This window comes from Globicephala melas, chromosome 3, assembly GCF_963455315.2.
Source record: "Globicephala melas chromosome 3, mGloMel1.2, whole genome shotgun sequence".
NCBI classification, from domain to species: domain Eukaryota; kingdom Metazoa; phylum Chordata; class Mammalia; order Artiodactyla; family Delphinidae; genus Globicephala; species Globicephala melas.
In genome coordinates, this window is record NC_083316.1 from 29776665 (window position 1) to 29801497 (window position 24833).

Below are 24833 nucleotides of genomic sequence, written 5' to 3' on the forward strand. Positions count from 1 at the left end.
ATACCCCCAAAAACCTGTCTAGTGAGAGAATTAGGAATCGAGAGCTATCACTCCTAGTTTGTGAATCTAGAAACCTGAGCATATGAGAAATCATAGTTCAGGCAAGAACCAGTTTCCCACATCACGAGAGAAATCAGAGTTTGGAGTGCAGGAGGGAATCGGATTCACGGTGCAACTAAGCAGTTCCTCTGCTCGGGAAACTGTTCGGGAGACAGCAGCTGGGGGCCAGGCCTATAGACTGTGCAGGTCAGACAAAGCCCTTATCATCCTGTGCAGCTCACTTGGTGTGGTGGAAACTGTGACCTTGCTTTTAACCAATAGAATATGGCAAAGTCAATGGATGCCACACCTCTGATTTTATTACATCATACATTAGGTTGTTGTGAACTTGAGGCAACGTAGTGCTAGTTTTTTGTTTGTGTGTTTGGTTTTTTACTACAAAAATGAAAAGACCCTAGCTGGGAAAGAATAGTATTTTGTCACATAAAACCAGTGGTGTGCTATCAACAAAAATATTTGATACTATTATATCTTTGAGCCATCTTGCATTCAAGCAGACAGCATGGTCTCCTTTCTGGCTGAAGATCTGCAGGCCAAGCTTTTTCCCAGTAGGAGTTTGAATGGGCTTTGACTGGTTTGCAATGTAAATGCTAGAAGAGCTAGTTAGCTCACCTTGGGTGGTGGGCCTTTGGTAGTTTTCTTACAGCTGGCCTCAGAATGTGAGATCTTCCTCTCAAGATCAATGCCAATATCACTTTTAGATTCTCTTTTGACATCTGAGCTCTTTGGGGGCCATCGTCTCTTTTCCTGGAGAATTTTGCATTGTGAGTAATAATTCTAGAAGGCTTTGGTCTGCCAATCTGTTCGTGACAGAGTTTGGAGATAGGGCGGGAACGTTAGTAAAACTTTACTATTTCAAACGCCAACATCCACCAAAAGTTAAAGTGGGTGATTTGGTCTAAACATTACTTCAGATTGTGCTTCATTCTTTTACTCTTAAATATTTTCTGGCTTCTTAATATTTTCAATAATTTTTTTCAGATTAGATATGAACCAAATTCTTAAAACAGGTCTTTAGCTTTAACTTGTGAATGTCTGGCCTTCAAAAGTGAACCAGCAGGGCTTCCCTGGTGGCGCGGTGGTTGAGAGTCCGCCTGCCGATTCAGGGGACACGGCTTCGTGCCCCGGTCCGGGAAGATCCCACATGCCGCGGAGCGGCTAGGCCCGTGAGCCATGGCCGCTGAGCCTGTGCGTCCGGAGCCTGTGCTCCGCAACGGAAGAGGCCACAACAGTGAGAGGCCCGCGTACCGCAAAAAAAAAAAAACAAAAAACAGTGAACCAGGTATGTGTTCTTTCTGAGGCTCCAGGGTGCACATTGTGTCTTAGTTTAGAAAGTGAAGTGATATTTAATCTTCCAAAGAAGTATTTGTTGTATAGACTCCCCAGGGAGAAACAGTGAACCCCTGAAGGACTCTTTTCTTGAGCTTTCCACATTAGGGGAGAAAAAGTATTTTTTCTCTCTCTTTTTTTTTTTTTTTTTTTTGCGGTACATGGGCCTCTAACTGCTGTGGCCTCTCCCGTTGCGGAGCACAGGCTCCGGACGCGCAGGCTCAGCGGCCATGGCTCATGGGTCCAGCCGCTCCGCGGCACGTGGGATCCTCCCGGACCGGGGCACGAACCCGCGTCCCCTGCATCAGCAGGCGGATTCTCAACCACTGCACCACCAGGGAAGCCCCAGAAAAAGTATTTTTAAAAAATGCATCTTTGTAGCATTCAACAAGGACGGTTAATTTTGATCACCGTAAACATTTTTGTTAAGATATTTCCTAGATTCTAGAAATCTTGTTAAAATACCAAAATAAGAATACTATGAGATAGTTGGCTGAGAACGAGCAATTTTGACATTGCTCGTGACATCTATGTATTACATAATGTCACCAAGATGCCAACTTTGCAAAGTTTGCTTCGGATCTAACAAATCCTGTTAGGAAGTTCTTCTGGATTTTATGGTTATTTTTGCAGAGTAATCAATAATAAAGGATCTGTTCTTTTGCACTAAAAATCTGGTAGCCATAAAAGTTTTTATTAGTTCTGGGAATATCAATCAATGTGCTTAAATAAGTGCCCACTAATGGAACTCAGCTCTGCAGAGGCAGTGAGTTGCTTTACTGAAGGGAAGCAGGCTTCCCTCCACCCTTCTCCCTCTAACTGGTCGAAAGGGCAGAGTGGAGAGGGCTCTGAGAAGTCTATGTATCAGGCTGTGAGAACTCGTTTTCAGGGAAGACTCTTTTCGTTGCTGGGCTCTGTAATCAGAAACCTGAATTGCTTACCCAGAAAAGCCATCTTTGCATATGCAGAGCATTTCCTCTTAACTTGATGCTGAGAGCTGGCTGACCTCAGCACACTGGCTTCACCTCTAACACTGCCTGTCCCAGCAGAAAGCTGAAGAAAAAAATGGCTTTTGTTTAGTCATTTAACAAATGAACTGAAAAAAAGCTAGATGTGGACTTCATTAAGTAAAATCAACAAAATCTTTCCTCAACTTAAACTCTATATTTAGTTAAGCTAATTCAAAAGAGAATGAAAATGTAGATAAAATGTTGTGTCCTAACTTAGGCTCTTTAAATTCGCACCATGTCTACTGAAAGGCCATGAGTACAGCATAGTGGGTGAGGGTCTGGGCCCTGGAGCTGGGTATGAAGCCCACCTCAGCCACTCAGCTGACCTTGAGAAGAGCTTGACCTCTCTCTACGCTGACTATGGCTCCGACTTATACAGGTTTGTGGTTTTGGCAGTTTACCTACTTTGTCAGTGACTGGTTCTCCATCTGTGAGATGTGGGTAGTACCAGTCCTGGCTTCCATGGCATCTGTGCTTGTGAGAACTTGGCATCTTGCATGTGCTGAAGACTGTTCGCTGTTGTCATTAAGCATGAGAACCTGAAGCATGTTTTCATTTAATGTCTTTCCCACCTTTGTTACTGATGGTTTCCAAGGATTAAAATGTGTGCACTGGAGGGAAAAGACAGGCTACTTTAATTAGTAAATTCTATATACATTTAGTTAAATCATTCCATGAAAAGGGACTTGGTGTAACCATTTTAAACAGTGGCTTGATACTAATAACCATATCGTGGGATCCTCAAAAAGTAAGTGGACCTGTGGAAGGTTCCGAAGGTGCCTCTGGGACATCTCTAGCAGATCCAAGGTTAGTACTCAAGTGCTTCTACGATTTGGGGGGTTAGAGATGCTGAAGACCCAGAGGCCAGGTGCATTTGAGAACTGTCTTCAAGCAAGCTAGTGGAAAGAGCACTGGCTTTTGTTTGGAAGCCCCCGGGTCAACCACTTACTAGCTCTGTAACCTTGAGCAAGTTAACTAACTCCTGAGCACCAGCATATTCATCTTTAAAATAGATATGATAATACCTACCTCATAAAGTTGCGATGAGGATCACATCACCATTAACACATAGCAAGAGCTCAATAAAAATTGCCCTTCCCCACATAATCTTTCCTAAGAGTAGAAATGGCTCGCTTGATAAACCCAGAGACAGGAAATAAACCAAAGCACAGTCAGGGACAAAACGGATTCAGAGTATATTTGCAATGTGCTATCACTCTAAACAACTCGTCTCTTCAAAGCACTGGACTTAGAACTATCCCTTATAAATAAATGATGTCATCTTTCTGCAGTTCCTACTATAAAAAAGAGCTTTTAGAAAATGTGGTTTCTGTATCGGAGACGGTAAAGAAACAGAGACATTCTAGGGTAGATGCCAGGACTACACTTCCAAGCAAGACCATCTTGACTGGAAGGAGACAGATGAAAAATTTCACCACCTCTTGAGACTTTGCCTCCTTGACTGTCTTTCTGTTGCTCTGTATCATTAGTAGAGCAGCTATCTTACCAATTTTTTCTGAATTATAATTTAAATGGGTATTTCTGGACTAGGCAGGATCCTACCCACCCTTGAAAATATTGTTGTACGTGAGTAAATACATTTCTAAAACTGTATTTAGAAAGGGTCTTGTAAAACCAAGCTTGTTCTTAAATTGTTATTTGAAGGATATCTAAAATTCCTACTAGAGTGGTATGGTCAAATTCCAGAAGACCAAAATGAGTTTCTTGGGCTTACTGTGCATATTTTTTGTTACAATTGAATGACAAACATTTTAATGCATGTAAATAAAAGTCACAAAACATAACCAATGCCAGTGAAAATACATTTGATTGGAAGTAAACTTTATAATATTTATTTTATTCCTTGCATACTTATTATAAGATAAAGCACAGATTTTAGTAACTTGACCTTTATATGAACAAGTAGGAAAGAACCAGATATAACCAGAGCGTTTTATAATTCCTATGTGCTGTTAATACTGTTGTATTGAATAATGCACACTGAAAATTGAAATTAAATACCTTACCCCAAACAGAGTTCCAGGGAGATTAAAGATTTAAGATTTTAAAACCAAGCAAACTATCGAAAAAGGAAAAGTGTATTGAAGATTTCTCAAACTCGGGAGGGTGAGGGAAATTAAAGTTTATAACTCTTGAAGAAATCACTTAATAAAAAAGATGTGTAGACATTATTTGTAGAACACCTGTATATTTTAAGTAATAATATATGGCAAGCAAATTAGAAAAAAATCTATAGCAAATATTATTTTAAACATAGGCAAAGGGTAATTATCTCTATTATATAAAGAATCTATACCAAATATACACACACATACATAAACTCCTAAACTATCAGGATTTAGTAAATGACTGGTGAAAATACAATTAGGAGGAATGGTCATCAGATATTAAGTAAATTCAAAAGAAAACTAATACACAGACTATTTACTCATTCAAAAATTCTGCTTCTTTTAACAAGTTTTTATGATAATATTCCATTCCTAGAGGTATGGGAAATAAAGTCTTCTCATTCACTAATGGGGTATTAAACTGCTGGGCCAATCCATTGGGAAAGCAATTTGATAACATGAATTGAGGTAGTCATATGCTTTATTTTTTTTTCTTCCAGTTTTATTGAGGTGTAATTGACATACAGCACTGTATAAGTTTAAGATGTACAGCATGGGAATTCCCTGGCAGCCCGGTGGTTAGGACTCTGAGCTTTCACTGCTGAGGGCCCGGGTTCAATCCCTGGTCTGGGAACAAGATCCCGCAAGTCTTGCAGCTCGGCTAAAAAAACAACAACAACACACACACACACACACACACACACACACACACACACACAAAGATGTACTGCATAATGATTTGACTTGCATACATCATGAAATGATTATCACAAAAAGTTTAGTGAAAGTCCATCGACCAGTGATTGAACCCATGCCCCCTGCAGTGGAAACACGGAGTCCTAACCACTAGACCACCAGGGAATTCCCAACAGCTTTCATATACAACGTACAGCAGTGTTAATTCGTCATGTTGTCCATTACATCCCTAGTACTTATTTGTCTTATAACTGGAAGTTTATACCTTTTGACTGCCTTATCCAATTCCTTTCCCCACACACACCCCCTCTTGTAACCACAATTCTGATCTCTATGAGTTTGTTTGTTTTTGAAGTATAATTGACCTACAACACTATGTTAGTTCCTGGTGTACAACATAGTGATTCCATGTCTCTATACATTTCCAAATGATCTTCATGATAAGTCTAGTTACCATTTGTCATTCTACAAAGATATTACATAATTATTGACTATATTCCCCACACTGTACGTTTCATACCCATGACTCATTTATTCTGTAACTGCAAGTTTATACCTCTTAATCTCCCTCACCTATTTCTCTCCTCCCCGCAGCTGGTAACCAGATTCTTTAATGCACTGGTTTCCTTTCCCTGAACTACACTAAACAAAATATCTCTAGGTAAAAACCAGCCTTCATATATTCATAATGGTGTTTTTCATAAAAGTAAAAACTGCGAAACAACCAAGTGTTCAACAACAAAAATGGTAGTAAGTAAATTTTGATACAATCACTGGATCTGCTATCATGAGGCTTAAAGTGATGTTTATGGTGACTATATATGGAAAAGTATAGTCTGCGTGATCTCTGTGTATTTAACTCTGTAAGAGAACATTCCGGAAAGAAGCTCAGGGAAGCACTAACAGTAGTTGTCTTTGCTCTACTGAAGAGACAGGAAGTATGAAAAGCAGTCAAGAATGTGAGATCTGGGTCCAAACTGCCTGGGTTTCAATCCCAGCTCTGCCACTTGAATGGACGGCTATTTGACTTTGATATGGAAGAGCTGTTGAAATTGGGCATGTTTTAATTTCACTGTTATTAGATTTCTCCATCAGTAAATTGGTGGTAAATTAGTACCTATGTCCTGGGAGTTTTGTGAGGATTAAATATATTGATACTAATACAGGTAAAGCACTAACAACAATGCCTGGCAGATAGAGAGAGCTCAGTCAGTATTAGCTATTTGCTATTTAAATGGTAGAACCAATAAAGGCAGGCTTTTGCTTCCTCTTTTCTACATTTTCCAAATCAACTTTTCTCTCCCGAACATATTACTGTTACATTGGGAAAAAGCAATAAATATTTTTCTGAAGGTCTTGAAAACAGGGTCAGCTGGATTTTCTAGTCATGTAGATTCAACTCGTAATTGGGATATCACGGTATGTAATCAAAGAATGGATACTTCATGTTGCGGGAATCCAAGAATTGAAATTGGAGTTGCAATAACAATTGAAATGAACTTTGTGTCTCATTTCATAAGAAGTTAGGATGGTTCAGTTTCCTTAAAGGACTGCTTGCTTCCTTTGGAAAAACTTGTGTCTACACAGTATTCTCTCTCCTCCCCCAACCTCTAGCCTCTAGACTACTCAGTACTTCTCTATAACTCACATGGTTTAGTAAAATTTTTGAAAATATTTACAATAATGGAATAAGAAAATTTGGGGGGGGCAAAGAAAGTTTATTAGGGAAAGGGGAGAAGGAGTAAATTATTCAGTACATCTGTTAATTTCTGAACATTTCCAAAGGTACCAAGCATAATTTGATTTACCTATAATCATTTAAATATTTTTTGAAGTTCCAGGAGCAGAATCAAATTAAGGGGAAAATTGCTTTCTCTTTCCCTTATTATCCCCTAAGTTTTCAGGGAAAACTTTTGGAAAAAGTCTCTGCTAATTTTGTAGTCTTCTTTTGCCAGCAGCTAGCAAGTCTGTACAATATAGTTGCCAAGGCAATATCGGGACCATGTAGACAGAAGGTGTGGTGTGTAGACAGGGAGATGATGAAAATGGATTAACAGTGTGAACAAGAGGAGGTTTTTTTTAATTGTAAAAAATAAAATTACACTACCCTTTATAAGTGGTTATGCCAGCCGTTCTAACATCTGTTGTTACAAAAGAACTTCATTATAATAAGCCTTTTTTTTTTTTCCTATATTGCCTTGTGTGTGGATACGTGATTTGTTTCCTAGATATGCCCCCTTTATCACTGTGTCCTGGGCCATGTCAAAACTGGTTCCCCTGCATGCAAGTTAGACAAAGAAATTTTTCATTTGCTAAGACCAGGAACATTTTTTCTCTAAGTTCTACTCGAAGCCCTGAATTCAGCCAGACCCTTCCAGACTATGATTGAAAAGACAGGCACACCCCTTGCTCCAAAGTGGCACAAATATTTGCTGCTTAAATAAATCGAGTCTCCTTAGACAGGAGTGATAGTCGGCCAAATGCTTGCTTATTTTTCTACGATTGTTACAGTTTCGAAAAAGACTCAACTTTTCTTCTTTGTTTTGTTTTTGTTTTTTCTCCTGCAGGTACAATCCTTGGATTTACCCTCCGACCATACAAAATGAGCTACCGGGAAGTCAAATACTTCTCCTTTCCCGGGGAACTTCTGATGAGGATGTTACAGATGCTGGTGTTACCACTAATCATCTCCAGTCTCGTCACAGGTACCCTATGCAGTTTTGTTCTGTTTTTTTCATGTGTGCTTATTGCAAAAGATCGCTTAGACAAACAAACGCTTTAGGTTTCTGCTGGATGCATGCTCTGTTCTAGAAAATAAAAGTCCCTTCAAAATGATGGAAAGGAGGCTTTAGTAATGCATGAATGATTATAACTCTCGTATTTTACCAATCACAAGAGGAAACGGATTTGAACCGCCACGTAATCTGGTCTGCCTCACTACAAAAGAGGCGCACTGCTAAACACTACACAACCAGCCTTCTCTGCCCACAGCGATGTAGTTGACAACAGCGTACAACAGGTCTGTTTTCTCACCCTCTTATCCCACCCAGATAACATCTGGTTGGACAGCCTATTAGCTATTGATGCAAGAATGCTTGTTCTCAGAGCCACCACGACTTGAGCGGGAGCCTTCTTGGAAGCCTCATCAAGAGGTAATGCCCACAACACACTCACCAACTCTGCTGCCACCAACACTGTATCTTTTCCTGGTGAACCCGCATGATTTCGTTCCCTTCTCCATTGTCCCCCACCCCCGTTGCCTTTTACGCTGGTGGGAGAATGGGGAGGGGGTGGGAGATTTTCCCCATCCAGATATTTTGTCAGTTGACACTTGGATTTTCAAGGCACGGAAGCTTTGCAGGATAGGATTCTTATTTTCTATGAACGCGAAATAACGATTTACGCCTGCATGGGAAATGGTTGAAGAGTCACTGGTACCTGTGATTGGAGAATACAAACAGAACCAAGAAGTTTTAGAAAACTCTTCTCTTTCCCCACAGCACATCTCTGACTTGGAGAAGGAATGTCCATAGACACTGCCCCAGCAGGATGGTTTCTGAGTTTGTAGCTAAAACCCAGAACTCAGGTATTACTGACCCTGTTTTCTCTTCCGTCTTTGGCTTACTGCCGACCCTTAGGCAGATCGTTCTGTGGCTCCGAGCATCTCTCCCCCCGCCCAGGGAGTTCTCAAGGATATTTATAATCGCCTTTCAAGATCTCTGTGTAATAAGAACAACATAGGACAACTCAAAAGTCTTGGGGCAAGATTCTGACTGCTCTATGCCTTGGAGGGCTGGCCATTACTTGGACAGAAACTATGTCAGTTTGTGTTTTTTTCAGCGCCTTGCAGATCTCTGCTGGCTTCTACTTGTTCAGGTCTTCAAACAAGTGATTGCATGTACATAAAGCTTCCATTGGAGGATGAGGTGCCCATAAAACAATCAAGTAGACAGAATGATTTGGGGCACTTGTTTTTGAAACTGGCCTGGCCCATTGCTGACCAGAGGTAATCACAGCGGCCACGATTCTTATCAGAGAAGCTAAATTCATGCTGACGTGAGGGCACATCCTCATTATCTATGTGCTGCCATTTTCCTGGGAAACAAGTTCTTGCAGAAGCACTTAGAGGACAGAACTCACATCCACTATTTTGTTTAATGGTACAGGGAGTCCCTTCCCACCATCCCTGCTGGCTGGAGTCTGAATTGAGTACCTGCAGTTTTTCTGGATGCAAACTGTGGGGTTTTGGGTTCCTTTATACTGTCTCTTCAAGGGTGAGAACAGTGTTTAGAGGTTTCTGCTTTCTGGCAATTGTGCTAAAAGTCCCACTGTGCTACAGTGGGTTTTGTAAGAGGAAAGCCCTCGTTTGGTACAACTAGAGGAAATATTAGCTCCCTTTAGTAGCAATCCGAGTTAACAGTTATTTGAAGTGGAATTTCCTGGTATTTTCTAATACTTAATACATCAACTTTGTTGAAGCAATAAGAGCTTTCGTTGAGTAATTTTTCTGGGAAAAAAGATAACCCACTATGATGCAATCCCTCTGCATGGTTAAAAAGAAATTGTGCGTAAACCTTGGAGAAATTATCAACATTTATAATATTGGTGTTAAAGAGAAAGGAATTATAAGCTGCAAACAACCAGTATAAAATGAACTTTTAAAATGTAACCTAATTGCAAGTTGGGAATGCTGCCACTAGGGACCATTAAAAGAGTGTCAGCTCTTTTCCAGGACTGTTAAGAGAAGCGGCTTAATTTAGCTTGCCAAAGATCTTTTTAAGGTGTTGGTCTCAAAGGAATAATTTCCAAGCTACATGGTAATTTAGATATTCATGATCAACTGGAATGAGTGATAGATTCCATAAGAATTTCTTTCATGGTTTTAAGTACAGGGATTCTAAACCAAAGCAGGGTGTGACTCGGTGTGAATGAGGAGGGGGGGGGGGACTTTTGCAAAGTACACACACCCCAGGGGATCCCTGTGTGTGTTGGGAAGCATTATTGGAGAATGTGCTGGGAGACAACAAAGTCAGGGTCCACTATTTTAGAATGGAAAAGCAAACTCAGATGCCTCCAGTGGCCAAGCGGGCGACGTATATACATGAAGCTGCCCTTTCAGGCCACTTTTTGTTTTCCTACTTAATAGAGTCATGGATACAGAGAAATATTTCTCTTTGACAGGAGAGGTAACAGAGATGAGTGTGATGATAAATGGAAAGTGACCCGCTGCAGAATAGCGTAGACAAAGGGAGGCAAGATTGTGACCTGAAAACTATCAGCTCCAGCCAATTGTTGCCATGTGTCAGCAAGGGCCAGATCTTCCAATTTTTCAAAAGAATCCAGAAATCCAAAAATTGATAAGAACCTAGATTTTCAAACATTGACATAATTAACATCTGCAGGCTCAGTCCATCCCTTGGGCTACCAATATTGGAACTCAGGTTTCAGCGTCAGTGCTATTAATTATAAGAAATGCACTGATAGATTTGTGCTCCCATCAGGCTATCTCTGGGTTTCATATGTTGCCTCATTCCACTGTTGGCAGTTCCATATCGAAGCTTAACTCAACATGGAATCAGCTACTGAACACCACATTTATTGTCTACTAAACAAATAACTGTTGGAAAACTTCTCCTCCACCTTCTGGGTATTACCACGTTGTGTCCTAGCCACGTTGGCCTTTTCTGCGCCCAACAGGAACACGAGAACTCAGCACTCTTAAGTTCAAAAGTCCCAGGGTCTGTGCAGACAGAAGCTGAAATGCATGAAACCCTTATTGCGTTATTTCCATTTGGCATTTTGTTTTAGAAGGTTCTGTACATTTAATCACATTTAAACTCTGAGACATTGAAGTTACGTTTTCATAGTTGGAACATCCCTGTTGGTGAATTGTGGCACTAGACCCCCTGTAAGCCATGTTCTCCTTTTTCTGAATTTGAAATTTTCAATCCTTCCAAACATCCTTGGTGTGTATTAGCATTCCAGAAGCTGCCAGAGAGAAGCTGGAGAAAGCCTAATGGCTAGATTTGCACTCAAGTACCTATTTTTTTGAACAAGAAGAATACTTGTATGCCAACATACCGCACAATAAAATAGGGGATTGGCACCAATTTCTATTGATTTGGTCAAGATAAGCAGCCAGACTAGATACTTCATGCCAGAATTATGAGTTGGCTCGGCTGACTTAACCCTGATGAAATTCACTAGATAATAAGTAAACTCCATTTCAGGTTGCTCTGTGTAGACGTAACCATCACCTCCTCCTTACTTTGGAATTTTTTCAGAAAACTAGTGCTTTCTTCTTTTCTCATTCTAAGTGTGCCTTCCTTCTCAATCACTTACCTCGAAAGGAATCTTCCGTGTCTCCAGTTTTCTGGAAGGGGGATGCATCCCTTTGGACAAACATCTTCCAAATCTATAGACCAATGAACTCAATGGAATGTGGGACTTAACTGTAGTTGAAGCCAACAAGCTACACTCAGCAAAAGGCTCTCTTACCTGAGAAGATAAAAGTACAGACAATAAATGGCGTACCTCAAAGTATGGCCCTTAGTGTCAGAGAAATGACAGTTACAATAAAAATAATCTAAAATTTTGTCATTTCCTTTAACACAAGAGGGCAAAAAATGAGCTAGGCAATTCTTAGTATTTGGACATGTGAAAGGTTTGCGAAGGCCTTGCAAAAATGAAAGCCAAAATCACACAAGAAAAATTTAATATTTTGAACTATTCATTGTCATGACTCAGGGATATAGCTGAGGCCTTTGTGAAATAGCCCAGGATCTATGTACAAGAAAAGGGACTGTAGATTTCTTTCCTTTCTTCCCCCACACATACATTTCATTGAAGGAGGGGAAAAAAATATCCATCTCGGGTAGGGAGGAGTTTCTTTGGGCCTCCTTTTCATTCTCTGTAAAACGAAGGTGTTAATGGTACCTATGTCGTGGGTCTGTTGTTCTGAGGAGTTATGCCTGGCACACAGTATGTGCTCAATTAATGGTAGTTATTGGCAGTCAGAGTAGCAGCAGTGAGAGCTGTCCTGGTCCACGTTGTATAAGTGAAAATTCTAGAAGAAGAAGAGAGCTTCAGTTCAGGGGCATGTAACTAAGCCTCCAGATTCCTCACGTCTCGTATGTCTGTGATCCTTACAGCTATCAGTTTCCTATTAAAGGTAAATTAAAGAAACCATGGGTAATGGAGTAACAGCACGGGAAAATTCCTTCCTCTCTACTGGAAGGGATTGGTTTTTGCCCTGCAGTGAGGGATGGGATGACCTTATCACAGCTGCATAATTCTAAATATTATCATTGGTTATACAACTGCCCGGTCTTTCCTGAGAAACTTAGCCCCAGTGTGTGGCACCCTGGAATCCACAGGGCAGCAAATTCCACGTGCTGCTTACATACCGAAAGCGGAGCCTTCCCGGCTAATCAAAACGTTGACAAACTGAGTCTGTCTCAACCCTCGAACACACTTCATGGCAGCCTGGAAACAAGGTACCGAGAAAGCAGCTTCAGCCCAGCTCATTTGAAGCCAACCATTGGCCCCGCTTTATTTTCTATCTCCATCTGTTTACAAACGTGGGAAGGGAGGCTAAATAACATCCCTCTAGAGGGAGAGGTTGTAAGATCTAATGGGAAGACCCATCTGAGGGCTAAAGAGATCACCCGGCTTTTTTGCATCCTATAGAAAGGAAATCTGGGAAATTAAATGCTTTTTATTTATTTTTAGTGGATTTGGGTTTTGGTAAAGCATAGACAAATTTATTTAAGTCTAGCTGTCCCAGAAAATGTCTACCATTCTGTCGCAGACAATCTCATTCACTAAGCACTTGTTGAGCTTTTTTACGTACCAGCCACTTTTCTAGGACCTGAGGGTCCCAAATGAGGAAGACAAGACCCCTGACCTCAAGGAGTTCAGAGTCTGTTTGGGAGATAGACTCATGATTGCAGCGTCACGGGAACAGTGACCCAGGGAAGAAGAGCCCAGTGGAGGACAAAGTAGGGACTGAGTATCAGGCCATTCCTCTTCCTGAGTCTCCAGTTTTCAGGCTCCCCAGTCAGCAGCTTGTTGTTGCTTTCCTCACACCTGGCTCACCGTTAAACACGGTAAGAGCCAGAGGGGGGTGCCCCGTGACGTTCCCAGCAAAAGTAACCCCGGGGAACATAGCCTCACAGATGGGAAGTCAGAGGGAAGAGGCACCTAACAGGGTTTCAGTCACAGAAACTTTCCGTTTCAGAGCAGAGCCACTCAGCTTTCAGGAGGAGAGGCAGGAGACTGAGGCTGTCCAAACTGGAAGGCAGAGAGAGGTGACGCTATGCATCCCGACGCCCAGGACAGGAGCCCCCTCTCCAGCACCCCGGAAGGTGGCCATCAGCTGCCTCCTGAAAGTTTCATGCTTAGGTGGTCCGAACTTGAGTTGCACTTGTCTCCTGCGAGGTCCACCTAGTGGTGCTAATTGTGCCCCACGGAGCACAGTTCTTCAGCCAGTTTCAAGAGGGCATCTGAGCACAGCCTAGAATTTCTCTCCCAGTTCTTCTCATGTGCCCAGTCCTTCTAGGCCCCTTACCAACTGGGTGGCCCTCTCCTGAATCCCATTGTTTCCTCAGAATTGAACCCAGAGCTCCAGGTGTTACATGACTGGGTAGGGAGAGTCACCAGGAACCAATCCTCTGCTAATACCAGCTGGGGTTGGGTCAGCTGCAACAAACCACTGGCTCAGAGGGGTTCAGCCTGTGCTAACCTAACCCCTCAGAATTGAACGTGTATGGAAAAACTTTTGTGGTAAAAATGGAACAGTTCTTGAATTGAAAGATCAGAAGCCCCAGGCTCAAGTCTTTGTGTGAGATTTGACTTTCCAGAAGGCTTGGGGTTCTATGAGCTGGGATTTTTGTTGTTGTTGTTTTGTTTTGTTTTTGGCCACACGGCTTGTGGGATCTTAGTTACCCAACCAGGGATTGAACCCAGGCCCTCAGCAGTGAAAGCACGGAGTCTTAACCACTGGACTGCCAGGGAATTCCTGGGAATTTTTATCTGTGAATTTCAGCAGCTTCAATGTAGCCTGTGGTTTTGATCGGTTCTGGTTTGTAAGACATTTTTGAAAGTTTCTTTAATAAAATTAACAAGAAAGAAAAAGTTAAAACTTCTTTTAAAATTAAATTATTCTCTAAGAAAAATAAGATTTTTTTCCCCTATGTTACCAATTTGGTGATTTCTTTCAAACTACTGTGGAACTACAGGTCTGTGGGCCGTGTTGGAAAGAGATGCTTTTCTTCTGCTGATGTGATAATGGTTTTCAGTAGAGCAATGATGGATCCTGGTGAATTCTGACTGGAGATTTGTGCTTAAGGACCCACACAGACACCCAGTCTATGGACTTTGATTTGAATGGACTTCTGCTAGGAGAACTGCTCACCTTGGGAATGACTAGGAACCTGCATTCCATTACAAAAGACTTCTGTGTGTCCCATAAAGCCAAGTAAAAAGATGCTGGAGTTTCTACCAGCAGAAAGAGACAGACATAGAGATAGAGAGAGAGAAGGTTCTGTAGCCAGACAAGGCTTTCTGTGGCAACGCCATGGGTTGTATGTCTGCAGGGGACAGTACGCCATCTTCCCTCTGTTCCGTGTTTAGTGAGTATTTCATGATAAGCAGAAAGAAGGCTTTGGGGTGACGGTATTCTCTGCTGAAGGATTGATCTGCTGGAATGATCCAGCCGATTCTGAGTCTGGGTAGAATCTAGGTTCTCAAGCCTTATGTTTGTGCAGATTTATTTCTCTAGGCAAGATAATCTTCTTTTTAGCTTCTTCATGGAGATCTTTGTAATAACCCCAGATCCCCAGGCTGGAGGCCAGCGCACTACCCGTAATTGCACTTGTTTTGCTAACCCAGCAACATCTACATTATCAGTTAGTACTGCTTTCAAATGTCCATTTCCTGCACTCCCTCGTATGGGGAAATAGGTTTTGCTGTCTTTCTATTTAATTTTTTAAACAATTACTTGAGTTTCCATCTGAGTTTTCCTCAGAGGGAAGAAACTTCCCCTAAATTACCAAGGGGGTTTCCTCTCACAGGGCACTGGATGAAGGGAGGCCAGTGTCTGAGCTCTGTGGTGCTGGGGACAAGTAAACAAGTCAGAAGAAGCTCCTGGCTAATCATTTAGAAAGAATTCTGTAAGAGCATGATGGCAAGATGATTGTAGGCCTCCTAGATCCAACCTGTTGAGATGATATTTATATTACCAGGACCTGTCAGTGCTGTTGGGTGGGGGGGGGGGGGGGGGCGGGGAATAAACACACACACACACACACAATCTTGTGTCATCTATAATACCCCCGGACCCTCTCCCCCACCTATACTCCTTCCCACCACTGGATTATTTTGAAGCAAATATGAGATACTTCATTATGTTTCTAAAAGCAAAGAACACATAAGACAGGAATAATATTTTAAGACGATTTTAACTTGTTTCATGTTTCTTTAATGTTCTACACACACACACACCCCCACACACACCAAGAGTTGTCAGTCACTTAAAGAAAGTGTTGCCAACCAAGCTCTTTACTTTCTTTCCGTTTGTGGTATAAACTTCTCTACCAGTGCTTTACATTAATTACCAATGCTTCCAGAGAGCACGATGCGTCTCTATCTAGTAGGAGATAATGCAATAAAATGTTGATGCTATGAAATCTGGGAACACAGTTTTTCCTTATAGCACAATATGAATATGGGTCTGTGCACACATAACATTGTATGTTTGTTTTTTCCAAAGTTCTTCTGACTCTGAAAAGTACTACAGTCTGACTGTTGCCTCTACTCTTTTTAATTTGGAACTTTTCCAGAATTTCTTTCTGTACTTTAAGGTTTCTCAACTACATCATGTCTCCTTAACCTGTAATTTGAATGCACTGTTCTCAAAGGAGTTTGTGCTAAGAGCTGAAGTTTCATTATTTTAAAACGAACTTTCCTAAAGAATATTGCAAAATTTTCCTAAATTGATACATACCATAAAATCCTTAATATCAGCATACCCTACCTACACAGTAAGTATTTATTTTTTTAAAAAAGATGGAAACATTAGTAGCTTCTATACTGGAATCTTGCTGTAGTTTTAAATTTTAGAATATAATTTGGCAGTCTTACCTTGGGACCTGTGCTTAATGACATATCTGAAAGCATTCCTTTGGCATGCTTAGGCTTAGAGCCAGACATTAATGTAGTAGTTCTTAAACATATTTAAGAATAATAAACTGGAAATTCATAACAATAACACTCATGGGCACATTCAAAACGTTTACATGTTAAATGATGTAGGAACACATTTACTGTGAGAGAATATGACTCTTAGTCAGTATGAGAACAAAACTATAAGCATATTTCCATGAATGGTAGAAGCTATTAAATCTAAGCATGATTGACAATTTCAAAATTTCTAATATCACTTAGGCATTATATTTCATAATTCTTAGCCCCTTTTTTGCCAGTATTCACATGAGTAGAGGCAAGAAACACTTATGAAAAATTTATAGGGAAAAATCTTAGAATTGAAAGAATTCAATCTATTGACTTTATTCATTTTTTTTCCCTCTGAACTGGACACGTGGCATCATTATTTGATTTTAGCAGAAAACAGATATTCTATGGAAAGACGGCTAATGTCAGTATATAATTTCCCATTAAATAAATACCTGAACACTAACTTAACACCTACCAAGTAAGGTCAAGGGCCTGAAAAGTGCTGTATAAAGCACATAAGCATATTTGGATATATAGCAGTGTGTATCAGACTTTCAACTGCTAGAGACATCCTTGTTGTCAGACTTTGCCCTCTACCACTAACTTCCCCTTGTTCCTTGTTCCTTGGAATGATAGAAATCTATTTTACAATAGAAAGAGAGGGGCTTTTATTTATATGGAGTCCCTAAAATTATTTCTTGGTATTGGTAGACTTAGATTTATCTTATTTTCAAGATGGTTTTTATTTTTTTAACAGTTTTTTTGAAATATAATTCACGTGCATACAGTTTACCCATATTAAGTGTATAATTCAATGGCTTTTAGTGTATTCACGGAGTTGTGCATCTGTCATCACAATACATTTTAGAACATTATTACTAACCCCCCCAAAACCCCACACTTCCTAGCCATCACCCTCAAATTACCCCATTCCTCTAACCCTAGGCAAACATCAGTCTTCTTCATTTCTTTATAGATCTGTCTATCCTGGACACTTCATATAAATGGAATCATACAATACACGGTCCTTTGTTACCGGTCTCTTTCAAGGTTCATGTTTTCAAGGTTCATCCCTGTTGTGGCACGTGTTACTATTTCATTCTCTTTTATGGCCGAATAATATTTCATTGTTTGGCCATCCCCTATTTTACTTATCCATTCATCTGTTGGTGGACTTGGGGGTTTTTTACATTGCAGGCAGGGCGCTCTTATGAATAATGCTGCTGTGGACTTTCATTGGCCTATGTTTTCATTTCTCTTGGGTATATACCTTGGAGTGGAATTTCTGGGTCATACGGTAACTCTGCTTAACCTTTTGAAGAACTGCCAGACTGTTTTGTAATTGCACTTGTAATTGTAATTTACATCCCCACCGGCAGCATAAAAGGGTTCTAATTTTTCCATGTTCTCGCCAACACTTATCATGTCTTTTTTTTTTTTCTTTGCATTTCCCTGTAAAAGATGTATGTTTTAGCTAAAATTTTCGAAGTCATAAGATATGTAGTCTGGGTATTATAACTGTGCATTTCATGTCTCAAAAAAGATAAAATTCAAATGTTACATCTTTGGTTATACTAAAATAATTGTTGAAATCCTTTGAAATGTATGTAGATTCATCAATTATAACTTTTTGTTATGTTAGAATATAATGTGTTACTTTCTTTAGCTATAGTGAATAAAAATCAGCTTAATTAAAAAAATAAGACAGGTGACACAACAATGTGAATATACTTAACACCACTGAACTGTACCTTTAAAAATGGTTAAGTTGGTAAATTTTATGTTATATGATCTTTAACACAATTAGACATTTTCAAATATAAGGTAGATGTAATATTTTAATGTCAGTTCTTTTGAAAGGGGCATTCTAAATGCTTGTTTGCTTATTAATCTAACCTACCACAGCTAGAGTTTTTACACATAGCTTTCAAAGGACATCATACACTGCTTAAATCAGAGAGCTTTCTCCCTGTGCCGGGAATTCACTTTTGGAAATGTATAGTATAGATGCTTGAGGTATCCAGAATGTTAAGTCTTGAGGGCAGTAATCAGATAATCTCTCCAAATCGAGACATTCCTCAGAGGCCCCTGTGGTTTCCCTGAAAAGGTAGTTGGGGGTCAGGGTAGGGGTGTGGGAAGAGACAGACAGAAGCAAGAGGACCTCTGGATTACATACTCGAGTTTCCTCCCAGGAATGTGGGTGCTAAGACTGGAGTGCTGGTACAAATCTCACCGGTATGAAGTGGCCTTTATGAGCTACCTCAGTGGCCTGGTACATCTTAATTTACAGAATGTCCCCCGTTGCTGAAAGTTCTGTTCAGATCTTTTATAATACTACTGAATTATACATTCATTATAATTCTCTGCATTATGAGCTATAATTCCAGGTCAGTTATTTTCAACTCAGAAGGAAAGGGTTTACTTCCTTAGCTGTCTGCACTTGGGTAATTCCAGAAGAGCCCCTGAAGTCCCATTCTTTTAGGACCCTCCACTTTTTAAAGCACTCGTAAGACCTCCAATCCAAATCTTGGACTGTGTCTTTGTAGAATGGCTTCTACTGCCTTTTGACCATCAGTAAGCCAAAGCGAAGCTTGCCAACTGACCATTCTCAGTAATTTGGGGGTTGTTTCATTCAGCTCCCATCCCATTTCCTGAATTGCCAGCTGTGAGTTGTACCTCCGCTTGCTGAGTTAGTTTATGGTGGTACTGATTATTGCTCATTTGTGTGCCTGAAGAGGACTAGCAACTAGCCCAAGCAACCTCTTGCATTGATGGTGAGATCCTCTTACAAATGTATAAGTAATGTACAGGCTAATTATAAATCATTCATTTGTGTTTATTAAAGAAAATCCCAAAGACCCTTTGGTGTAAGCAAAATGTAAGCCACTGACCACTCTTTAAAGAAACCAAGCTATATCGCTAAGGGAAAACTAAAGGTGGGTGGGTCTTTTGAAGTTGACGTCACGGAGGGCAGTATTGGTGCTGCTGCCAGAGACAGGATGGATTATTGGTCGGACCAAGGGAAGTCTGGAATTTTAAAGAACACTGATAGAGTATTACAAGCACTATCCTTGATAACAAGGGCTGGCTTTTTTTCACTGACAGTTGGTTTCCTCTGTTTATGCTGCTGTTTCAGATTATCCTTTCTGTGTTGAAATCCACACAAGGGGCATGAGCTTAAAACCCTCAAAAAATAAACAAAATATCCCAAGCTTTTTGTAAGTCTAAATATTAGACATTGTTCAGTCATGTCTGCCCCCTCCATCGTTGGACAAACCACAGTGGTATGTGAGTCGGCTTTATCCTCCAGCCCTGTGATCTGCTGTCAGTGGCTCTGGGCCAGTGTCCTCTCCAAGTGCAAGCTGCATGAAGGCAGACAGCGTGTCTCCGTTCTGATTAAGCTTTGCAGCCAAGCTCCCCCAAAGGCGCCACATTGGCACGGTGCTGTGCAACTGTGTGTACACGTTGACAATGACAATTTAACCTCCCGGCTGGGAAATGGGATTTGGATATTAGTAGGAAAACAATTTGTGGTCTCATATTTGTGGTCTCTTAAAGGAGAAAATTCTAAGTGGTTCCTAAGTCTTGGAAAACTTTCTATTTCAGTATTTCAAGAGTCCTCCCAAATAACGCTCACAGGGGTATTTTTGAAAAAAAAAAAAAAAAGATTTCTTGAAGCTTTGCAAGTACAAAAGTTCCTGCCTCCGTGGAGTACAAATAGTGCTATATGAGGGAAGCAGAGGCGTGGGCAGGAATTAAAAGTACATTACATCCACCCGTGTTTATTGTGCTACAGTATTGGGATGTAAGGGTCAGAGGTAGAATTGGTCCCTTGGGATGTTTCTTGTTGAAATCCATGGCCAAAACGCATCTATTCTAATAAAACATAGGTTCCACATGACACCATAGCATTATAAAATACATATTTGTGAGAGTTGCAATGGAATTAGACTCTGCTCACCTCATACACACAGGTGGTGCAGAGAAAGTTGCATGATTCTGCATAACTAAGTTTTAGGTTTTCATTAATTACCCTATTGGAAATACGTAGTTCTTCGTTTGTAGTTTCAAGTAAGAATCTAATTTGACCATTTTCCGCTTAAAATACTTTATGAGTCCTGTGGTACTCAACTAACACTCACTGTTAACAAATTTCCATACTCAGCCACGTGCCGCTCATAATGCAACTTATTACAAGGACTTGAATGAAATAATTTAATTATTTTCAATATACAAAAGGCAAAATTAGCTGCCATGAATTTCTCTGGAGCAAAGCATACTCATCCTTCCAAATAAGTGTTCATTTTTGACATTCAATCAAGATACACTCAAATTCAAATATATCTTTCATTAAGTAGAGTATTTCCTTTGGCGTTCAAAATGATTCCAAACTTTGCTCAGAGAAGAGAAAGAGAAAGAGAGAGAGAGAGCAGATGTATTAAGGAAATTTAATTAATTTTACTTGACACATTCCTGCCAATCTACTCATTGATTTACTTACACCAAAGAGTACATATAAAAATTAAGACAGAATCCGTGATTCTTTCATGGAAAGAGATTTTTGTCAACACTAGAAAAAGTCAGATTTTGGTGAAATTCTGACTGCAAGGCTGTTTCCTTAAATATCCAGACTCTGATCATCTATTTTATTTTATTTTTACAACTGAAATCATTTTTTGAGACAAGGTAGCCATTCCAACAATTATTATTCTTTTTTTTTTTTTGGGTTACACGGGCCTCTCACTGTTGTGGCCTCTCCCATTGCGGAGCACAGGCTCCAGACGCGCAGGCTCAGCGGCCATGGCTCACGGGCCCAGCCACTCCGCGGCATGTGGGATCCTCCCGGACCGGGGCACGAACCCATGTCCCCTGCATCGGCAGGTGGACTCTCAACCACTGCGCCATCAGGAAGGGCCCCAACAACAATTATTATTCTTTAAAAGAGATCAGTTTCTTTTATCGAAATTTATCAGAGTAACTTCATGGGTTTTTTATGCCTTGTTTTTAATTTATCCCAACCCTTATGTGGAGAAGGCTAAAATGGGCTCTGGGTGCTGTGAGTTTGTAGTGAGCATTCTCTGCATTTCTATGTGATCACTTAGAATTTTCTTTTAATTAAAGCAGTAATCAGCATTAAACTTACCATTTGGCACATTTTTTTTCCTTTTTTTTTTTTTTTTGAGGACCAACCACATAAGTGTGCAAGAAATTGTATTTTATTCTGCCAAATACCTTTCCATTATTAATTTTTTTTAAAATGATTGCACTGTCTGAACGTCAAAAGGAAATTTTTAAGGTTTGTATGTTCGATTATTTTATCTACAGCCAGGACTGTGCCACTCTGAGCAACAAACTTAGGTTTCAAAATTTTAACTTGGGAACTTCTCAAGGAAATTTGAGATTTGTGTCCATAAACCTTTTCTTACTGATGACTAATATAAGTTGGAACACAGTTCTTAAGTTAAATCTACGCTTTTTGCCCCCATAGTTCATCAGCTCTTTGGACAACCTCCAAATGCAGTCTGTACCACACTTCATGCTGTCTCCTCTGAGTAGTTTGAGAGTTTGGCTCTTACAACCTTCAGTTGCCCTTGGAAGGTATTTATGGCTTTGATGGGCTTTGTTCACAGTCACAGTGTTCTTGTAGATAAAACCCCTTGGCTTTCTTGTGACACTGAGCTGCTGATCCCAACTTCCCACATGTACAGTCAAAATCCACTTTCAAAAAGTGCAGCCTCACCAGGAGAAAGGCTTGGAAAGGACTTCTTAAGCATGAGCAGAACCCCTGTGTGACTGGTCTTTAGAGATAGTGAATCACTCTGTTTTTCTTTCTAGCCACAGACATTGTGAAAAGACTCAGTGGAGAAAAGAGCAGGATTTGATCTCTCTTGACTCTAACTGCATTCATGACCTATGGTTCAAGAGTTGCTAAGATTTCAATAAAAGAAAATAATATGAGAACAAAAACTGTTTTAAGAAAACACCACAGATACACTTTTTTGTGCTACATATCAGTATAATGAGCAGTTCTAATAGTACAGTACAGTTATTATATTCCTTATGTATGTTGAATTATGAAAGGCACAGTCCATCCTAGCTGAATAAATTTATCTGATTGCCTCAGGGGTAAAAGGTTCTCTGAGGATTTCGTTTTCTCTATAATGAAGAATGGACAGTTGGTTTAAATTCTTATTTTTAGGCTTCCCAAAATAAAAACACAGTCCTAACTTCAGTTGGTTGACAGGACCACAAGAGAAAAGTGGCATAAAGAACAAGGCTCTGGCCTTTCTGCTACTTATTTGTCTGTTAAAAAGAAAGGTAGGGCTTCCCTGGTGGCGCAGTGGTTGAGAGTCCGCCTGCCGATGCAGGGGACATCTGCATGGGATGGGAGAGGACATCTGCATGGGATGGGAGAGGCCATCTGCATGGCAATGGGAGGACATCTGCATGGCAATGGGAGAGGCCACAACAGTGAGAGGTCCGTGTACCACAAAAAAAAAAAAGAAAAAAAAAAGAAAGGTATTCCTATCTCTTTCAGGAACTTCATTCCAACAGATTTTTTTCTAGAACAATTCCTGACTGTGTTGAAAGATCAAGGTAGACTTCACTTTGAGAAAATACCCAAAAGGGAAGTCCAGATCAACGGTTCTCAAAATTTTTCCAGCCCCAACTTACTTGAGAGAGAAAAATCACTCTTCCTAGTGATTAATAGTAACTAATTTAATCTCTTGTTTTTGTTTTTATTGGTATGAGGAGAAGCAGGAGGAGCCTTGTAAGTGTTGTTTAAAAGGGCTCTAGGGCTTCCCTGGTGGCGCAGTGGTTGAGAGTCCGCCTGCCGATGCAGGGGACGCGGGTTCATGCCCCGGTCCAGGAAGATCCCACATGCCGCAGAGCGGCTGGGCCCGTGAGCCATGGCCGCTGAGCCTGCGCGTCCAGAGCCTGTGCTCCGCAACGGGAGAGGCCCCAAGAGTGAGAGGCCCACGTACCACAAAAAAAAAAAGGGCTCTAAACTCATTTTTCCCCACTCCCCAACCCTTGAGGGAGATGTGCCTTCTCTATTGAGAATAAGTGTTTTCCAAAAATAATAAATCATAAAATGACTCACCATGGATTATTTTAGTATATTTAAAATCTGACTCAAGCTTTTAGGAACATTGATTTCACTTTCAGTTCACTTTCAGGATTAAATTGCTAGGCAGATGTGAAAGTAGAGTTTGGGAATGTCAGTCTACCTTACTGCTTTTATCTGGAATATCCAACTCTTAGTGTAGAAGCAGGTGGGGAAAGTAAATTCACTGTTGGGGAAACTTGTCCACTGTTTCTACCCTGACCTCTAGCTCTGGGATGAAAGTGAAAATCATCTTTCCTGGATACAGGCTAGGGACTTTCTATAGTCTGAGGGAAAGTGTGGTTTCCGTAGGAGTCATTTATGTCTAAAAAGAGAAAAATTATTTTCCCTAAACATAACCGTAATGTCCATTATCATTTGTTTAAAAATTAACAGTGACCTCTTAATATCATCCAATCGGTTTCAAAACTCCCCATTTCTTTTCTCCCTCTCTTTTTACAGTGTGTCAGTTTGAATCAAGCCACATTCATAAATTGAATTTGTTTTGCATATCCCTTAAATCTTGTAATCTATAGATTCTTTCTCTGTCTCTCTGTCTCTGTCTCTATTTCTCTGTCTCTGTCTCTCTCTTTCCCATCCTTTCCTTTTGCAGTTTATTGAAGAGACCAGATTGTTTGTCACGTAAAATTAGTTTTCCACGTTCTGGATTTTGCTGATTACATCTCCCTAGTGTTGCTTAACATCTTCCTCTGTCCCTCAGACCATGGTTTTTTGGTCAAGAGAGTCACAGGTAGATACAAGCAGTAGAAGTCTGTATTGGAAAGAGGCCTTGAAGAGCCTTAGGATCCACAGCTTTCAGGAGCTGGTAAAACAGCTGGCCAAAGGCTCCCGAGTTACGCCAGCTTTGACAATGTGATTGCTACTCCTTTAGATTCAAAAATTCTTCTTTTGTTTCAAGATGGGAGAGAGCTATTGGATGTGTTCCCAGTTGTATGCAAACTAGAATTACCTGCAAAATAAACTTAAAGACACAGTAAAGCCTTCATCATTCTGAGCCTGCTTCCCCACCTGAAAAGGACCCACTGGTCCCTTTCAAGTCACTAAGATTTTACAGAGCTGGTTCATTATTATGAAGATGGTGAGTGCACGTAGAATAAATGTATTCCTGGTGAAAGGACATAAACGTGGAGGAGAATTCAGCTATTTTATATTTAGAAACAGTAGGAAACGATTGAAACTTTGTTGTTGTTTTTCAATCAAAGGAAATGTAGAAAGGAGGGGCTAAATCAGAAACTTCGACCCTTC

General features: G+C 40.4%; 1 protein-coding gene across 1 annotated transcript in view; it reads left to right on the forward strand.

Moving 5' to 3' along the window:
- SLC1A3 (solute carrier family 1 member 3) overlaps window positions 1-24833 on the forward strand; it is a 75082-nt gene that overhangs the window by 12841 nt on the left and 37408 nt on the right. Inside the window, exon 3 of the mRNA XM_060295713.1 lies at window positions 7792-7929. Within this exon, the coding sequence (XP_060151696.1) occupies window positions 7792-7929 (138 nt within the window). The remainder of the gene's footprint in view (window positions 1-7791; window positions 7930-24833) is intronic.